Here is a 14,864-nt window from a genome sequence, read left to right as displayed (position 1 = left end):
CGGTCATCAGGCCCGTGCCCGCTGAGGATCCGGTGCTCACGAGGCCCCTTCCCGCCCAAGTGCCACCTGGAGCTACCCGTGGCCCTCGAGGCAGGCAGGGCGGGGGCATCGTCTGCTTCTGCCCAGAGAGGGAGCAGGGCCGCCTGGTGCCCCCTGGTACGTGCCCAACTTGGGAAGGACTAGAGTCAGACTCCGGAGGAAGACCTGGCCGCCACCCTCGCCAGACACGCGGGCCCAGGTGGAGGCACTGTCTCTGACGTCCCCGTCCGTCCCTCTCACGGAGGATGTGGAGGAGGAGGGCAGGGGCATGGGGAAGAGTGGGCGCTGGCCTTAATGCGACCACGCAGGCAGGACCATTCCCCTAGGACACGTGGGGAAACCAAGGCACGGAGGAGTGGAAGATACTTGCCTAGGACCACCAGTTGGTGAGTGGCAAGGCCAGGAAGCAAACCCAGGTGGGCCGGCTTCAGCCTGCCTGGCAAGGGTCCCTTGGGAAGGGGCAGAGCTGCCCCAGCCCCCGGTCTCACTCGCTCTGCTCTCTCTCTCCCAGGGCCAGCGGTTCCACCACTACGGAGTCCCAAGGGATAAAGATGGCTTCCCGCAGCCGTCGAGGACCCTGGGACCCCCGCGGTACCGCCCCGCCGCCGATGGCGCCCAGATCTCCAGCAGGAAAGCGGGCCCGGCTGTGCCAGGCCCCCAGCACCGGCAGGCCAAGGGTGGCCCAGGGCCCTGTGCGCGGCCGGGTCCTGGGACCCCAAGACTGGCCCGAAACGCCAGCCCCCAGGCCGACGGCAGGGCCACCGAGGAGCATCCCAGCCCCCTCGGAATCCCGTACTCCAAACTGTCCCAGTCGAAGCACCTGAAGGCCAGGATGGGTGGCGGCCAGTGGGCTTCATCCGACTCTAAACGGCAGCCTCAGGCCCCCCGGGACTGCAAGGACCCCTAACACCTTTTGCCCGGGCCTGAAGCCACACCATCCATGGCTTCCGCCCCAGCCCGGGCTCACCGTGCAGGTGTTCCCCGGCCGCCCTGACTTCCAGAGCCACCCTGGAAGGCAGGAAGGTAGAGAGGGCGGGGACCTCACCTGGTCGGTGCACCAGTACCAGGTGGCCATGATGGTCAGGCCGAAGGTCATCCCGGTCCACGGGAGGTCCCCCGTGTAGGGGTCTCGGAACATGTGCATGGCGTCTGCCCGCGGCATGTGGCAGGTCGTGTTGGAGATGATCCTGGATGGGACGGCCCGGGCGTAGGCCACTGCCAGCTGCTCATACCCGCCGATCTGCTCGAAAGCTGGAGGGGGCGGGCGGGACAGGCACGGTTGGTGGCTGGTGGCCGTGACTCCCAGCCCCACTGCCCTCTTCTCGAACGTAACTTCTTGATGCATCAAACTCGACTTTTTCCCACTTCACCTTTTCCAGTGTCTGGAAAGGTATGGCGGTAGAGGGTTTTAAAAAAGGTGAATTCAAAGGACTATTTTATTTGTATTTAAAATAATAATATTAAACGAGCATTCCACACGAGGGCACCCCAGTGTCCTGCCGGCCTCTGGATGCCCACCAGCCTCAGGCGAGGAGCTCTCTGCCAGGCTGTCGACTCAAGGAAGCAAACGTGTCTTTTCTTGGCATTCTAGGACCTTCCTGAGGAATCTGAAGGGCTAACGTCCTGACCCAGGGGCTTCCAAAGGACATGACTTCGGCAGAGCTGAGAATGGCTGGGGGATGTGGCACTGAAAAGGGACACAGAGTCCCCAGAGGGGCAGGGGCGCCACCAAGGCTACACTGCCAGCCGGCCGGCGCGAGCCAACCACGTTCGCCCCCTCGCTGCTCCTGTCTGCCTTGGGGTCTGGGCCCACCTGGGGCTTTTGCTTTGTCTGTGGTCACTCCCCCGCCCCCATCCAGACCAGGCCTGGCTGCCCGGGTGCCTCTCCTGCAGTGGGCTCCGGGCACACAGGCCCCTGGTCTGTGAGGAGGCTGGTACACAGAAGGCTGGGCAGCCGCAGGTCCCACTCCCCCGCCTTCCCCAGCAGGCAGCCCGCTGCCCGGACTCTGGGCTCCCAGCATCAGTGCCACCTGTAGCCCAGGCCAGGCCAGGGTGAGTGCTCAGAGCGAACGGACGAACACTAGACACAGGTCGGAAACTGCCCAGCCACGGGGTCCTAGAGTCTGAGTCTGGAAGAGACCGTTTGCCCTCTATGGGATCCTCCTGGCTCTGCTTGCATACCTCCCGGGATGGGGATCTCACTACCTCTGGGGCAGCCCCCCGAGCTTCCTCCCTGTTCACAGACCAGGAGATCCAAACCCCCCTGCTCTCCACCTTGCCTTTGTCCCGCTGGCTTCTTGAGATCTTGGACATGCTTTGAAACAAGGGGGGCAGATGTCCAGGCAGGTCTGTGGTCTCCCAACTGTGTCTGCACACCTACCCGCAGCCCCGCCCCCATCGAGCCCCGAGCCTGCATGGGTGCAGACGGCCCTGCCTCCTGAGTCAGGTCCGCAGCCAGACGCCAGCCGGCCCGGAGCTGGTGACAGAAGTGCTGCTGGGCAGCAGGGGTGGGAGGGGAGCAGGCCTCCGTCACCCAGGGGAGGCCGGCGGGGGGCTGACGGCCTTGTGGCTTGACCTCGTGAGGCCACCCACCCCCCGTGTGGACACCGGGGCCCCGACAGGGCGGCACCCAGACCCCAAAGGGCTCACTGCTGTGACAGCCCCCACGGCCTCTCACCTTTGACCGTCAGGATCACGGCTCCCACCACCATGATGAGTGTTTGCAGGGCGTCTGTGTAGATCACAGCGGCCAGGCCCCCTGCGGATGGAGACAAGAGAGCTGGAGGGGCCCTGGCCTCGATGGGGGAGGGACAGGGAGGTGACCAGAGCTCCGGGAGGGACAGCTGTTCCACATCGACGTCCCCTGCCCTTGCACGGGTGGGTGAGCTGTGGATGCAGCAGCCAGGCCAGCGGAGCCAGCTGCAGAAGCCCGGGTGCCTGACACGAACTGGCCAGGTCCCAGGCTGTGGGAGGGGGCGGCCCCCTGTGCCCCGCCAGCCTCTCGGGTTCCCGTGTGTGTCCACAGGCCACAGCTGCCGCCCGCAGGTGCCGTACCTGCGATGGTGTACAGGGCCGTGATGGTGAGCGTGAGGATGGTGGACAGGTAGAAGCTCCAGCCCAGGCAGATGTGCACGAAGAGGGCCCCCGCGTACAGGTCCATCTGGGGATGGGAAAGGGGTGTGTGCAGGGGCCCGAGGTAACCGCAGGGCCCAGAGCGCCCACACCCAACCTGTGGCCTTGGTGCCCCATAGAGGAAGAAGGGGAGACACCCCCCAACCTGCCAGGGACTGTCCTGAAGGGAAGTCCTGGTTGTGGGCAAGCAGTGTGCAGGGGACGTTGCTGCTGTTAATAAAGTCCTGAGCGGCCCCTGCCCACCAGGGAGCAGTGTTGCCGTTCAGTCTGGCCCCTGCCTGGGGATGGAAAAGGGGGAGTCCGGGAGGGCTTCCTGGAGGTGGGGGGCCCAAGAAGACGAGTGAGCCTCCATCTCCAGACCCACGTCTGTCTGGGTCCCTGTTCTCTGCTCCCTGTTAGGCAGGGCACCCCAAGAAGAAACCAGATGTGTGCCAGGGGTGGGCTGGGGGAACAGAGGGACCATCTTGCTTATTGACCCCCCATGGGGTTGACACTGAAGCCAGGACCACGTCTCAGGCCGAGGCTGCTTCCTAGGGCTGAACTGGACACAGTCCTGCCATCCCAGGCCCTGGGGCAGCACAAGGGCAGGAGTTGAAGCCCTGGGACGAGTCTTCCAGCCTCAGCACTGGAATGGGCCTTAGGGACCACAACCGCCCAGCCCCCTCCCAACCACTGCACAGTGGGTGCCCGGGGAAGGAGGGAGGACCCCATCCTGTGGGACCTAGGGGCTGGGCCAGGGTCCTTCCCCCCCCCCCAAGTTTCCAAAACTGCCCTTCTGGGCTTGCTTAATGGCAGGGAGATAACCCAAAATACAGCCTTTGGGGCCAAGAGGCTCCTCAGAGAGCTGGGCAAGCCCGCAGGTTAGCGGAGCTTGCCGAGTCGGGGACAGTCTGCCCGAGGCCCGGGGCACCGGCCCAGCTGGGAGCTGACCAGCCCCGCTCGGAGTCAGGCTTGTGGAACCCCTGCTTCCCCCAGGCTCCTCCCCTCCCCTCTCCCAGAGAGGGCACCCGCCAGCGTGGGCACTCAGACAAGGTGTTCTCGGGAGGCGGCAGCCCCTCACTCTGGTCCCCCCACCCCCCGGCTGTGAGTGTGTGTATCCACCTCCAGCCCAAGCTAAGAAGCCCAGAGCTGCTGAATATCAGAGCAGGAAGGACTCTCCAAGCCCCCTGCCCCATCGGACTAGGGACAAACTGAGGCCCACGGAGGGCAAGCGACCTCCCCAAGGCGACGCTCTGGCAGGTATCAGAGAAAGAGGGGACAGGCGACGGAGCAGGGGGGCTCTAGAAAGCAGCAGCCCCTCCTCCCACCTGGCTGTCCTCCAGCCACTGCTCAAGACCACTCCCCGGACCCCATCTGCCTCAGAGGACAGCCCTGGTCTGTGCACCTGGCCTTCAGGCTCTGGCCACGCATCCCTTTAAGCCCAGGTAAGTCCGGTCACACCAGACTGGCCGACATTCCACGCCAGGCACTTTGCTGCCTCCAGGCCTTGGCTCGCCCAGGTCCCTCTGCCCTGGGGCCTCCCAGTCTCTGCATCTCATCGCTCAGGACTCAGCCCGCCCGACGCCCTGCTCCCCGACTGCTCTACTGCTCAGGGACTTCCTTCCAGGGCAGCGGATCTGAAGAGTGATGCGCGGGCAGCGGGAACAGCACGGGCACAGGTGTGGAGGTGGGACTTTAGCCGCCGTCCCCCCTGGGGACCCTACGCAGCCGCTGCTGGAGGCCAGCAAATGTGCGGTTGCCTGCCGGCTCTAAAGGAGACCCCGCGAGGAGCCTCAGACGGCCCCCGGCAGGATCTGACCTCTCCTTCTGCCGACGGAGCTCCCTCTCCTGGGGCCCCATGTGAGCTGCAGCCTGCTAGAAGCTAAGAGCCCCGCTCGGACCTGGGCCTGTGTCCCTGGTGAGCACGTCGCCTTACCTCCTGAGCCTCTGGGTAAAGTGCGGGTGCAGATGGGGAGAAACACAGGCACTTGTGCTCGGCCCCCTCTGGCCCTGCTGGCTTCTGCAGGCCCTGCGCAGGGCAGGCCGGGGAGGTGCAGGCAGGACCCCTGAGGGAGCCGCTCCACTCCACAGAGCGGGGCACGGGCGCAGAGGCACGAAGCGACTGGCCCAAAGCTGCACGGTTGTGAGCAGGGCCGCGGGCTGCAGGGCTGACCCTCAGGGCCCCTGAGAGGGTGGACCCCCCTCCCTGCACCATCCCACGGGCTTGCAGGGGCCATGAGCCCCGGACACGGGAGGGAGCCGGGCTGAGCTGACCTGAAGGCTAGGGCTGATCCGCTGGCTCCTCACAGCTCCCCACAGGCACGTGCCCCCTGGCTGGGCCCTGCCCTGCCCTGGCCACCTTCCTGCACGGGACCCTATTGCCCCCTCCCTTTGTGGGTAGCAGAGAAGCTGGGCAGGTCCCTGCACCGACATTTACCACGCGTTTACCCTAAATCATCCTGTGTCCCCGACCCCCAACCTCGCCCATCTCCACAGAGGCTGTCACTGTCCCTTCAGTGTTCTGGACACGTCTCACCTTTGCCACACTCCCTGCACCCAACCCACCGGCCACGGCTGTTGATTCTCCAAAGTACTCCTGCCCGCCTCCACTGTCCCCACCCTGGGCCCCATCCCTTTGAAATCCCCTCGCTGGTCCCTCCTGCACTCGGCTTGTTCAGAGGGAGCTCCGAGGTCTCTGAATCTCCACTCACGCAGAATGAAACCCACCGCCTGGCCCAGAGGCCCTGCACGCACCCTCTCCCCAGCCCCACCGGCTTCCCTCAGCGGCTGGACCACCCTCTCCAAAGCAAGCCTGTCCCCTGCTCCTTCTCTTCCGTCCAGATTTCAGCCCTGCATTTGCTGCGCTGATCACCCTTGTACCACTTAGTGTGGATGCACGGCTCCGTTTACTTATCTCATCTGCCTGGAAGGAAAGGTCCTTGAGAACGAGAAATGGGTTCATCATGGGTGCCCACCCAGGGCCTGGCACACAGCAGGTACTCAATAAACAGGCACGTTTGCATAGACCAGGGGCTGGCACACTACAGCCCACAGGCCTGATCCCATCAGGCGCACTGGTGTGTCTTTCAAACGCCAACAGCAAACTTCAGTGGTGTGTAAGTGGCGTGCAAAACTGAGCATACTTTCTATCTGGCCCCTCACGGAAAACCTAGCCGAGCCTGACATGGATGATTCCATTCAGTCCCATGAGGTGTGCCGGGCACCTAGTACCACTGGGGATACACCAACGAACAAAGAGAAAAAATGGGGGAGGCGGACCGTGGCCATTCTAACGAAATCATTCGGCGTAAGAAGGTAGCACGTGTGTGAAAGACAGGGGGCGCAGGTCTGCACCTGCGGGGCAGCCGAGGGCCTCGCTGAGAGGGTGAGATGTGAAAGACCTGAGAGGCAGGAGCGTGAGCCACATGGATATCCAGGGGAAGAGGTTCCGGCCAGAGGACACAGCAGGTGCAAAGGCCCTGTGGCAGGGTCAGGCCTCGGGTGTGCTCGGTGTAGCTGGAGTGATGTGTGCGTCGGGAGAAGCAGGAGAGGTGAGGGTCTTGTCGGCCACGGTTGGCCTTTACCCTGAGTGGCCTGGGGTGTCAGGCCAGGTTTCTCTATTTCCCAGAGCACATGGTGATGGAGCTCAGTTCCCCCCAAGCCCGTGTGAGGCCCCCTGCCACCCACGGCTTGCTCTCTCTGCAGGCCACAGTCCCCACCTGGGGGCTGGCGGCAGGCGGGCCCTGTGGTCTCTGGACAGGCTGCAGCTGGTGAGGGTCCTGGGTGTGCAGACATGTGGGGGCGTTCTTGGGGCTCCACCCAGTGAGGTCAGGGCCTCTGGGGGCCGGCTGGGCACACACACCGCAAACAGCTTCAGCCCAAAGCATTAGCTGGGGGGCCCCAGTCCCTCCCAGACCCAGCCCGGCCATCCGCATTCCTCCTGCTTCCCTGTCCGCTTCATCCAGGCAGCCCCAGCATCGGCACTGAAGCCCCAGCCTTGAGGTTCCCCATTTTATAGGTGGGCAAACTGAGTCATCCCATCACAAAGTGGAGTTTGAAGTGCCACGTCCTGGGTCCTTCAGCACCACAGGGCGGTGGTCGGGCCCACTGGGCTCTAACGGTTGTCTCTGCCCGATTCAGCAAGTGGTGACCTTGAGCAAGTGGCGGCCACTCCCTAGGTCTCAATCGTCTTGTCTGTAAACAGGGCTGCGCACGAGGTGGCCTCTAAGGACCCCCCACTTTGCCCCCCAACCCCGCCATTCTGGACGTCCTGCCCAAGCTCTGAGTGTGAGGTGCGAGCTCTGCCTCAGAGCCACCAGCGGGACGAACAGGGGGGTGGGCCTCGCCAGACTGCCCCCCGCCCCCCGCGCAGTCCATCCTCCGGGGGTGCCGCTGGCACTAGCACAGACCTGACGGCGTCACCTCTGCTCAAAGCCCCCAGGGCCCCTTGGGCACTCCTCACTCATCTCTGACGGAGCCCCCTGGGCCAGGGCCCTGGGCCAGGGCGGGAACTGCCACCCAAGAGCCAGCTGCGGCCCTCAGGTCTGGCTCGTGTGACGGCTGCTCCGCCTCAGCCGCCACCACCGCTCCCTGTCACCTCCCTCCCAGCCCCTCCTCTGCTCCCAAGGCGCCTGGCCCCTGCAGTCCGGGCCTCCGGACAGGACCACCCCAGACGCGCCCCACGCCGCGCACCTCTCTCCTTGGCGTTTGCGCCCCCCCATGCCGTCGGTACCCCCTTCTCCACTAGACCCCAACCAACGCCACCCCAGCAGGCGCCGCCAACCCCTCTTCTGGGTCCGCACTGTCCCCCGCCCACCGTGACACACCTGCGTCCCCCTGTACTGAGGCCCTGCCGCCGGGAGGCGGCCGGCAGGGGGGGCGGGGTGGGGGAGGAGCCCGCGTGGGAACCGGGCCTGCAGGGCAGCGGCGCCGTCCGGTCAGCAGAGGGAAGGCCCAGGGGAGAACGTCTTAGGACCCGTCCAGGGAAGAAGGCGGCGCCTGCCCTCTAACCACCCCGAAACCCACCCAGAACGAGCCGTGCAGCTCCGGTGGAGGCCCGGCCGGCCGAGGCTCCCGGGGCTGCAGCGGCCGCGGAGGAGGAAGCCCCGGCCACGCCCGCAGAAGCGCCGGGCCGGGCGGCCAGGCCTCACGGGGGAGGAACCAGGCCCGGGGCTGGGCGGGCTCGCTCGGCCGGAAGCAGGCCGCCCAGGACCCGCCGTCCACCTCTGAGCCCTCGCAGGAGCCGGAGCTGGAGCGGCTGGACGGCCTCAGGGGACCGGCAGGCACCCAGGACTCGGGAGGGAGAACCCGAGGCCTGGTGCTGCCGCGGAGTCCCCGCGCGCCGGGGACCAGCTCCCCGCCCTCCCGGCCTCCGTCTCCCTACCTGTGAAACCCAGGGTGTGGACAGGACGCGCCCCACGCTGGCCCTCCAGCGGGGCCAGGCCCCCAAGGGAAAGGGGGCGCCGCGGGGTCAGCCTAGCGGAGGACTGACCACCACCCGGCCTCACGGGCCAGAGACCTCGGGCTCTAGGCGCCCCCTAGTGGGCGGTCCCGGCTCACCCAGTGCCGGCCCTTAACCAGAACCCCTGACACCCCGTATCCAGAACCTGGGCAAAACAGGAGTCACAGGGCCTGCGTTCTGCCCCCACATTCGCCGGCTGCTGAGCCCGGCCCCAGCGTGCTGGGCCAGCTGTGTGACCCTGGGCAAGTCAGTGTTCCTCTCTGGGCCTCAGTTTCCCCAGCTGTTAGACAAGGCAGAGACAGATCAAGGGATGTCAGGTCCTTTCGAGGGCCCCAGAGCAGGGATGTTCCAGCCAGAAGCTGGGGGTGAGGCAGCTCACCGATATCTTGGTGAAGACAGACAGCAGCAGCGACAGGACAGACAGGTACATGCGTATCCGTTGGCCTCCATAGCGCTTCTGGATGTATTCAGGCATGGTGACAATCTGGCGGGGGCACAGGGGCAGGGGTTAAGCATGCTGCGAGACCACAGCCAGTGTTCAGGACCGGGAGCTTCTCACAGTCCCAACACCAGGCCTGGAATTCCAGGCTAAGCGTTCCGATCACATCCTGAGGGGCTCAGGCCAGGGCACGGCAGGCTGAGACAGGAGGAATGGATTCGGGGGACTGTGCCTGGGGGCACAGGGATGAGTTTGCAGGCCGTGGTGACAAATCCAGATGAGCTTCGGCTGGTTGGGGAAGCTGGCTGTGCCAGACTGAGACATCCAGGAAATGGGATCCCCTGGACTTAGTGACAGCCCAGCTGGGGCTGAAGGAGTGGCAGAGTCAAGGACAGTGTCTCCTGGGTGTGCCACCCAGGTGTGCAGCCCAGGTGTCTCACCCAGGTGTGTAGCCCAGTACACAGCCCTGGTGTGCAGCCTGTGTGCTCGGGTAGATGCATCAGCCCCCAGAGGCAACACGCAGGTACAGAAGAAACCAACAGACGAGGCCCATGGGCTGAGGTCTGAGGGGACCTGTCTTCGTGGGCTGATGGGAATGATAGTTGGACTAACAACAAATCCAGAACTGAGAGTTGTGGGTTCACTCACCTCGTGAGTGAAGCCAGGGGTCCTGCCCATCACCACCACCCACTCCAACCAAGGCCCGGCCGCAGGTGAGGCTGTCCTGAGGCCCCAGGAGCAGACTCACCTCCGAGGAGATGTAGATGGGCACGAACACCCACGCCAGGGCCAGCAGCACATATGTGGCCTGAGGGGGACAGAGGCAGAGTAAGGACAGCAGACACCAGGGGTCTGGAGGCCTGAGTTGCCATGAGAACCTGGGGCGGCTCCCCCCGCCCCCCCCCCCGCAGCCCTATAAACAGATGGCCAGGCAAAGGCTCACGGCTTCCCGCTGCTCTTCAGCATTCTGAAGACCCAACTTCCCCAGGAACACCGCCTGCCTGGATGCTGGGAGCTGCCCCTCTGGCCACGGAAGGGTAGGCTCTGGTGCAGCCCCATCCAGCGTCTCTCAAGGTTGCTGTGCTTCCTCCCACGGCCCCCCCACAGCCTGGGCCCGCCTTCCAGGAGCTCACGTGCCACTCGAAGCCTGCCACCGCCAGGCCTCCAGCTGCGCCTGAACCCGCCAGTCCGATGAAGAGGCCCGAGCCCTCGCTGCTGGCAAAGAGGGAGGCTCCCATCTGGAGGAGAGAGAGGAAAAGGATCTAGCAAGAGGCCCACCCCGACTCCGAGCCCCACCCTTTCCACGTTTTCCAGCACCCCAGCTTGGGGACCCCCTGCCAGTCTCAGCTTGCCCCGTCACTGCCTGCTTGGGCTGGCCTGGGGGGTGACCTTGGGTGAGGAGAACACACATAGTGACCGCAGGGATGCAGATGAGGGCTGACCTAGAGGTCAGATGCGGCCCCACCGGAGGGAGGGGCGGGAGGAGTCAGGGTGCACTCACCGGCCCCCATGTCATGTCCCGGCCCGCCAGGAAGTAGCCGCTCACCGTGTTCCTGCTGGCCCGGCACGAGGACTGCAAGGACAGAGGTGGCAACTGGAGCCCTCGCGTGGCTCATGCCGCTGCTGCGGAAACAGTCCGCTGGCTTCCCAAAGAGTTAGACGCACAGATTATCCCGGGACCCAGCAAATCCACTCCCAGGATACAGAGAACTGAAAACAGGTGCTCGAGCAGGTGTACTCAAATGTTCACAGCGGTGTTATTCACAACAGCCAAAGGGTGGAAACAGCCCAAATGCTCATCAGCTGCTGGCGTTAGGAGTAGACAGGAGGAGGCCCTCCCCTCTGTGCAGGGTCCTGGGGTTCACTGGGCAAGTCCCTGTCCCCCAAAGCCCCGGGGTTCACCTGTAAACGGGGCTGGCCTCTGGCCCGGGGCTGTGGGCGGGTTAGGGTGATGTGCACAGTGCCTGCATAGAAGGGGCCCCGCTGCAGCCTCTGATGACCTAAATCACTTCTCTCCTATCAAAGGTGGGAGAAACTGGCTTATGAACTAGGCTAGGCTGGTGGACACGGAGTTGTCAAAACAGAGACTCCCGGGTCCTTCGCGCCCCGCCCTGCCTCTGGATTCTGGCCTAGCTGGTGTGGGTGCAGCTGAGAACCCCTGTGATTCTATCGTTCAGGGCGATGAGTCCATCTGACATCGGAGGCGAGGCCAGGAAGACGGCATGCTGTGCCCGGGCCCCCAGCTTGTCAGCCGCGTAGAAGGCCCCGAGCCTCCCACTCGGCCTGCCCTTAGAGAGACTTCCTATTCCTCACTTTAGAGACTGAGAAGCTGTTGCCAAAGAGCGGAAGGGGCTTGGTCAAGGTCTCCGACAAATCTCCCCCTGGGCTGGGAGGAGGACCCCGCAGGCACCAGGCCTCCAGGGAGACGATGATGCCCAGGGACGTGCCGGCCGGTTCCCGCACCCCACCGCCCACCCCAGCTGGTACCACCACCGTCCTCTCACCCAGATGCCCACGGCCACGTTCAGGGCAAAATACACGGTTATGATGGTGATGTCGACCACACTCAGCTGCGGCCCGGGGGCGTGGGGACCGCTGGTAGAGTTGTCCGCAGCCATCCTGCAGCAGGGCCAGCTCGAGCGAGAGGGACTGAGGCCAGACCAGGGCAGAAAGGGCTTCCCGGCAGGAAATAAATTGATGATTAAACCGAGCCGACGGTGCCGTCTCCTGCCCACGGTGTGGCCGCGTGCAGGGAAGCTGCTTCAAAGTGCAGCTACATCTCCTCCACCCCCAGTGGGGATCGAGGGAGTGGGGAGCGCTCGGGGGAGGCTTGGGAAAAGTAAAGGGAGCCTAGTGGATCCAAAGGCAACCAGAATAGTCCCAGAAAGGGGTCGTCACTGAATGGGTGGCTGAACCTGTATGTAATTCGGATAAGAAGCACGGAGGGTTGGGGACAGATGCCCCACTTCTGGGGACACCGCCAGGATGGCAGCCACATCCTTCTGCAGCCAGCAGGCCGTGAGTGGACCCAGAGGGTCTTGAGATAGTGACTTGCGTCACGTGGTTCACTCCCAGCCACGGCAGTCCTGGTCCTAGAACATCCTTCGTTGGACAATAAAGGCCTCTCGCCAAATTTCCTGCTCCCTTTTCTAGACCAGTGATCAGGCCAAACCGTCCCATCCTGACCATCCTCTCGGGTCCCCAGGGTCTCCCAGGACCACAGATACTGGGTCCCAGTATCTAGCAAGCGTCTGCCAGGGGCTGAGAGCCACCATGCTTAGCTTTTCTGCACACTGTCCCCTTTTGCGCTCAGAGTAGGTGGTATGGGTCACAGTCAAGGAACGAAGGCAGGAGGCTGGCCACCTGTCCCTGCATGACCACTTGAGGGCCGGCCAGGGCTGGGCTTCAGCTCCACATCTGACCCCAGATGCTCCCCGTTGGTGGCAATGATGTCTCTGGTTCCACTGGGTCCTTCCTGCTCAGATGCTTGCTCACTCATTAAATCAGTGTGTACAGCCGGGTGGGTCTCAGTGTGTGACATTTGGAGTTTAACCGGGACACGCAGCCCCTCCAGAAGTGTTAATGAGTGAACGGCTGGCACTGGGAACACATTGGCCTGCAAAACCAACTGTGCCTGTTACTCGGTAACCGAGGCGGAGGGTTTAAAGATTAATCCCCTCACATGCAGGACTAGACAGGGAAGAAAAAGTAAGTCACTGCTTACAGTAAAGTCAGGCAGGCTCAGACCGCCCCTCCCCAACTACCCTCACCTTCAACAAACTAGCCTCTCAGGTGGTTTTGCTTCCCAAGCCATTGCTAGAAATGTATCGTGAATCAAAAGATCACTTTGTACTGGTCAGAAGGACACAACGGGATGATGTCCAGATTTATTAAACTGGTCTCCTAAAGATGCAGTAGCTGAAAGAACAGTTATTTGGTCCCCGCTCCTCAGCCTGGGTCTCGGAAGGAAATAAACCACTTAGAGACCACCCTGCCACCCCCTCCACCTTCTGATCGAAAGGCCTGGGGAAAGGAGGCCAAGAAGAGCTGATGGATGGCGACAGGGAGAGGGCAGCAGTGGAGGAAATGAAGGAAGCCTTTATGTCCTGTTTACAAACACCACTTCTGACACCAAATGGGTGTGGGTTTTCTCCACTCCGGCCAATTCTCCATCCCTCTGGACACCAACTGGGTGCCCTGTGACTCAACTCAATTCTGACATTATCTGCGAGTTAGCGCAGACCCCACAGGCTAAGGGCTCAGTCCGGCAAAACTGCTCCCACTTCACATGCCAGGTGCAAGTCCTGGGCCTCCCGTACTTCTGCTGACCGTCTGTAAATTGGGAGCTCCCATACCCCTTCTTCAGGTTTGATAATTTGCTAGGATGGCTCACAGAACTCAGGGAAACACTCGATTACTTATGATTGTTATAAAGGATATTTACAAAGGATTCCGATGAAGAGGTCCATTGAGTGAAGTCCAGAAGAGTCCTAGCAGCAGTGTGTTCACCAGCCTGGGACAGTGTGTTCCCTTCATCGTGTGGGGCTTTTATGGAGGTGTTGTCACCTAGGCATGATGGATTAAATCACTGGCACTAATAATTAGCTCAAGGCTGAAACTTCCAATCCTCTAATCATGCTGTGGTCTTTCTGGTGTCCAGCCCCCATCCTGAAGCTCTCTAGGGGCCACTGGATTGTATACTTTAAAATAGTTTAAGTGGTGAATTTTATGTTATGTGCATTTTACCTTGAGAATAAAAAACATAGGCTTCTGGAATTTAAAAGGCTTTAGAGGTCTTGGCCTCCTGCAGAGATGTACTGAACCAAGGTAGAACCCAGCACCTATTAAGATTTTCTTCAAATAAACAGCAATACAATAATAGTAGGGGACTTAAATGCCTCACTCTAACAATGGATAGATCTCCAGACAGAGAAGCATAAGGATACAGTGGATTTGAACAACACTACAAACCAATAGACCTAACAGACATATGCAGAACATTCTATCTAATGACAGCAGAATACATATCCTCAAGTGCATATGGAACATTTTCTAGAATAGACTATACGTTGGGCCACAAAAGAGGTCATAGCAAATTCAAGAAGACTGAAATCATACCAAGTATCTTCTCTGACCACAGAGGTATGAAACTAGAAACCAATAACAAGAAGAAAACTGGAAAATTCACAAATACATGGAAATTAAGCAACACTCCCCTGAACAACCAATGGATCAAAGAAGAAATTACAGGGGAAATAAAAAAGTTTCTTGAGACGGATAAAAATGGAAACACAACATACCAAAACTTATAGGTTGCAGCAAAAGCAGTTCCAAGAGGGAATTATATAGCAATAAATGCCTCAATTAAGAAGAAAGATCCCCCCAAAATAACCTAACACTATGGCTCAAGGAACTAGGAAAAAAACAAATGGAGCCCAAAGTTAGCAGAAGGAAGGGAATAACAAAGACTAGAGTAGAAATAAATGAAATAGAGAACAGGAAAACAATAAAAAAGATTAACCAAACTAAGAGCTGGTTCTTCAAAAAGATAAAAAAATTGACAAACCTTTAGCTAGACTAACTGAGGAAAAAAGAGAGAGGACACATATCAACAAAATTTTAAATGAAAAAGGAGACATTACAACCGATACAACAGGAATACAAAGGATGACAAGAGGCTACTATGAACAACTATATGCCAACCAACTGAACAAACTACAATAAAGATAGAAAAATTCTTAGAAACATACGAACTACCAAGATTGAATCTGGAAGAGATAAAGTCTGAACAGACCAATTCCTGGTAATGAGATT

General features: G+C 61.0%; 2 protein-coding genes across 5 annotated transcripts in view; one reads left to right on the top strand and one right to left on the bottom strand.

Annotated features, from left to right (window-relative positions):
• Positions 1-1,089, top strand: part of FAM83G (family with sequence similarity 83 member G) — a 29,115-nt gene extending 28,026 nt beyond the window's left edge. Inside the window, exon 5 of the mRNA XM_007174135.2 lies at positions 551-1,089. Within this exon, the coding sequence (XP_007174197.2) occupies positions 551-946 (396 nt within the window). The 3' untranslated portion in view covers positions 947-1,089. The remainder of the gene's footprint in view (positions 1-550) is intronic.
• SLC5A10 (solute carrier family 5 member 10) overlaps positions 1-11,730 on the bottom strand; it is a 54,956-nt gene extending 43,226 nt beyond the window's left edge. For 2 of the 4 annotated variants that reach the window (XM_057535690.1, XM_057535689.1), the window contains exons 1-8: positions 11,555-11,729; positions 10,552-10,623; positions 10,184-10,288; positions 9,799-9,858; positions 8,991-9,095; positions 3,094-3,199; positions 2,717-2,797; positions 1,085-1,290 (exon numbers count right to left, since the gene is read on the bottom strand). In XM_057535690.1, coding sequence (XP_057391673.1) covers positions 1,085-1,290; positions 2,717-2,797; positions 3,094-3,199; positions 8,991-9,095; positions 9,799-9,858; positions 10,184-10,288; positions 10,552-10,623; positions 11,555-11,668 — 849 coding nt within the window. In that variant the 5' untranslated portion in view covers positions 11,669-11,729. Of the gene's footprint in view, positions 1-1,084; positions 1,291-2,716; positions 2,798-3,093; positions 3,200-8,990; positions 9,096-9,798; positions 9,859-10,183; positions 10,289-10,551; positions 10,624-11,554 lie in introns of all 4 variants that reach the window. The other 2 variants (XM_057535691.1, XM_057535688.1) reach the window with 2 other exon arrangements.
• Positions 11,731-14,864: the final 3,134 nt, after the last annotated feature.

The sequence above is a fragment of the Balaenoptera acutorostrata genome, chromosome 20, assembly GCF_949987535.1.
Source record: "Balaenoptera acutorostrata chromosome 20, mBalAcu1.1, whole genome shotgun sequence".
NCBI classification, from domain to species: domain Eukaryota; kingdom Metazoa; phylum Chordata; class Mammalia; order Artiodactyla; family Balaenopteridae; genus Balaenoptera; species Balaenoptera acutorostrata.
This window is presented reverse-complemented; position numbering and strand designations above follow the sequence as displayed.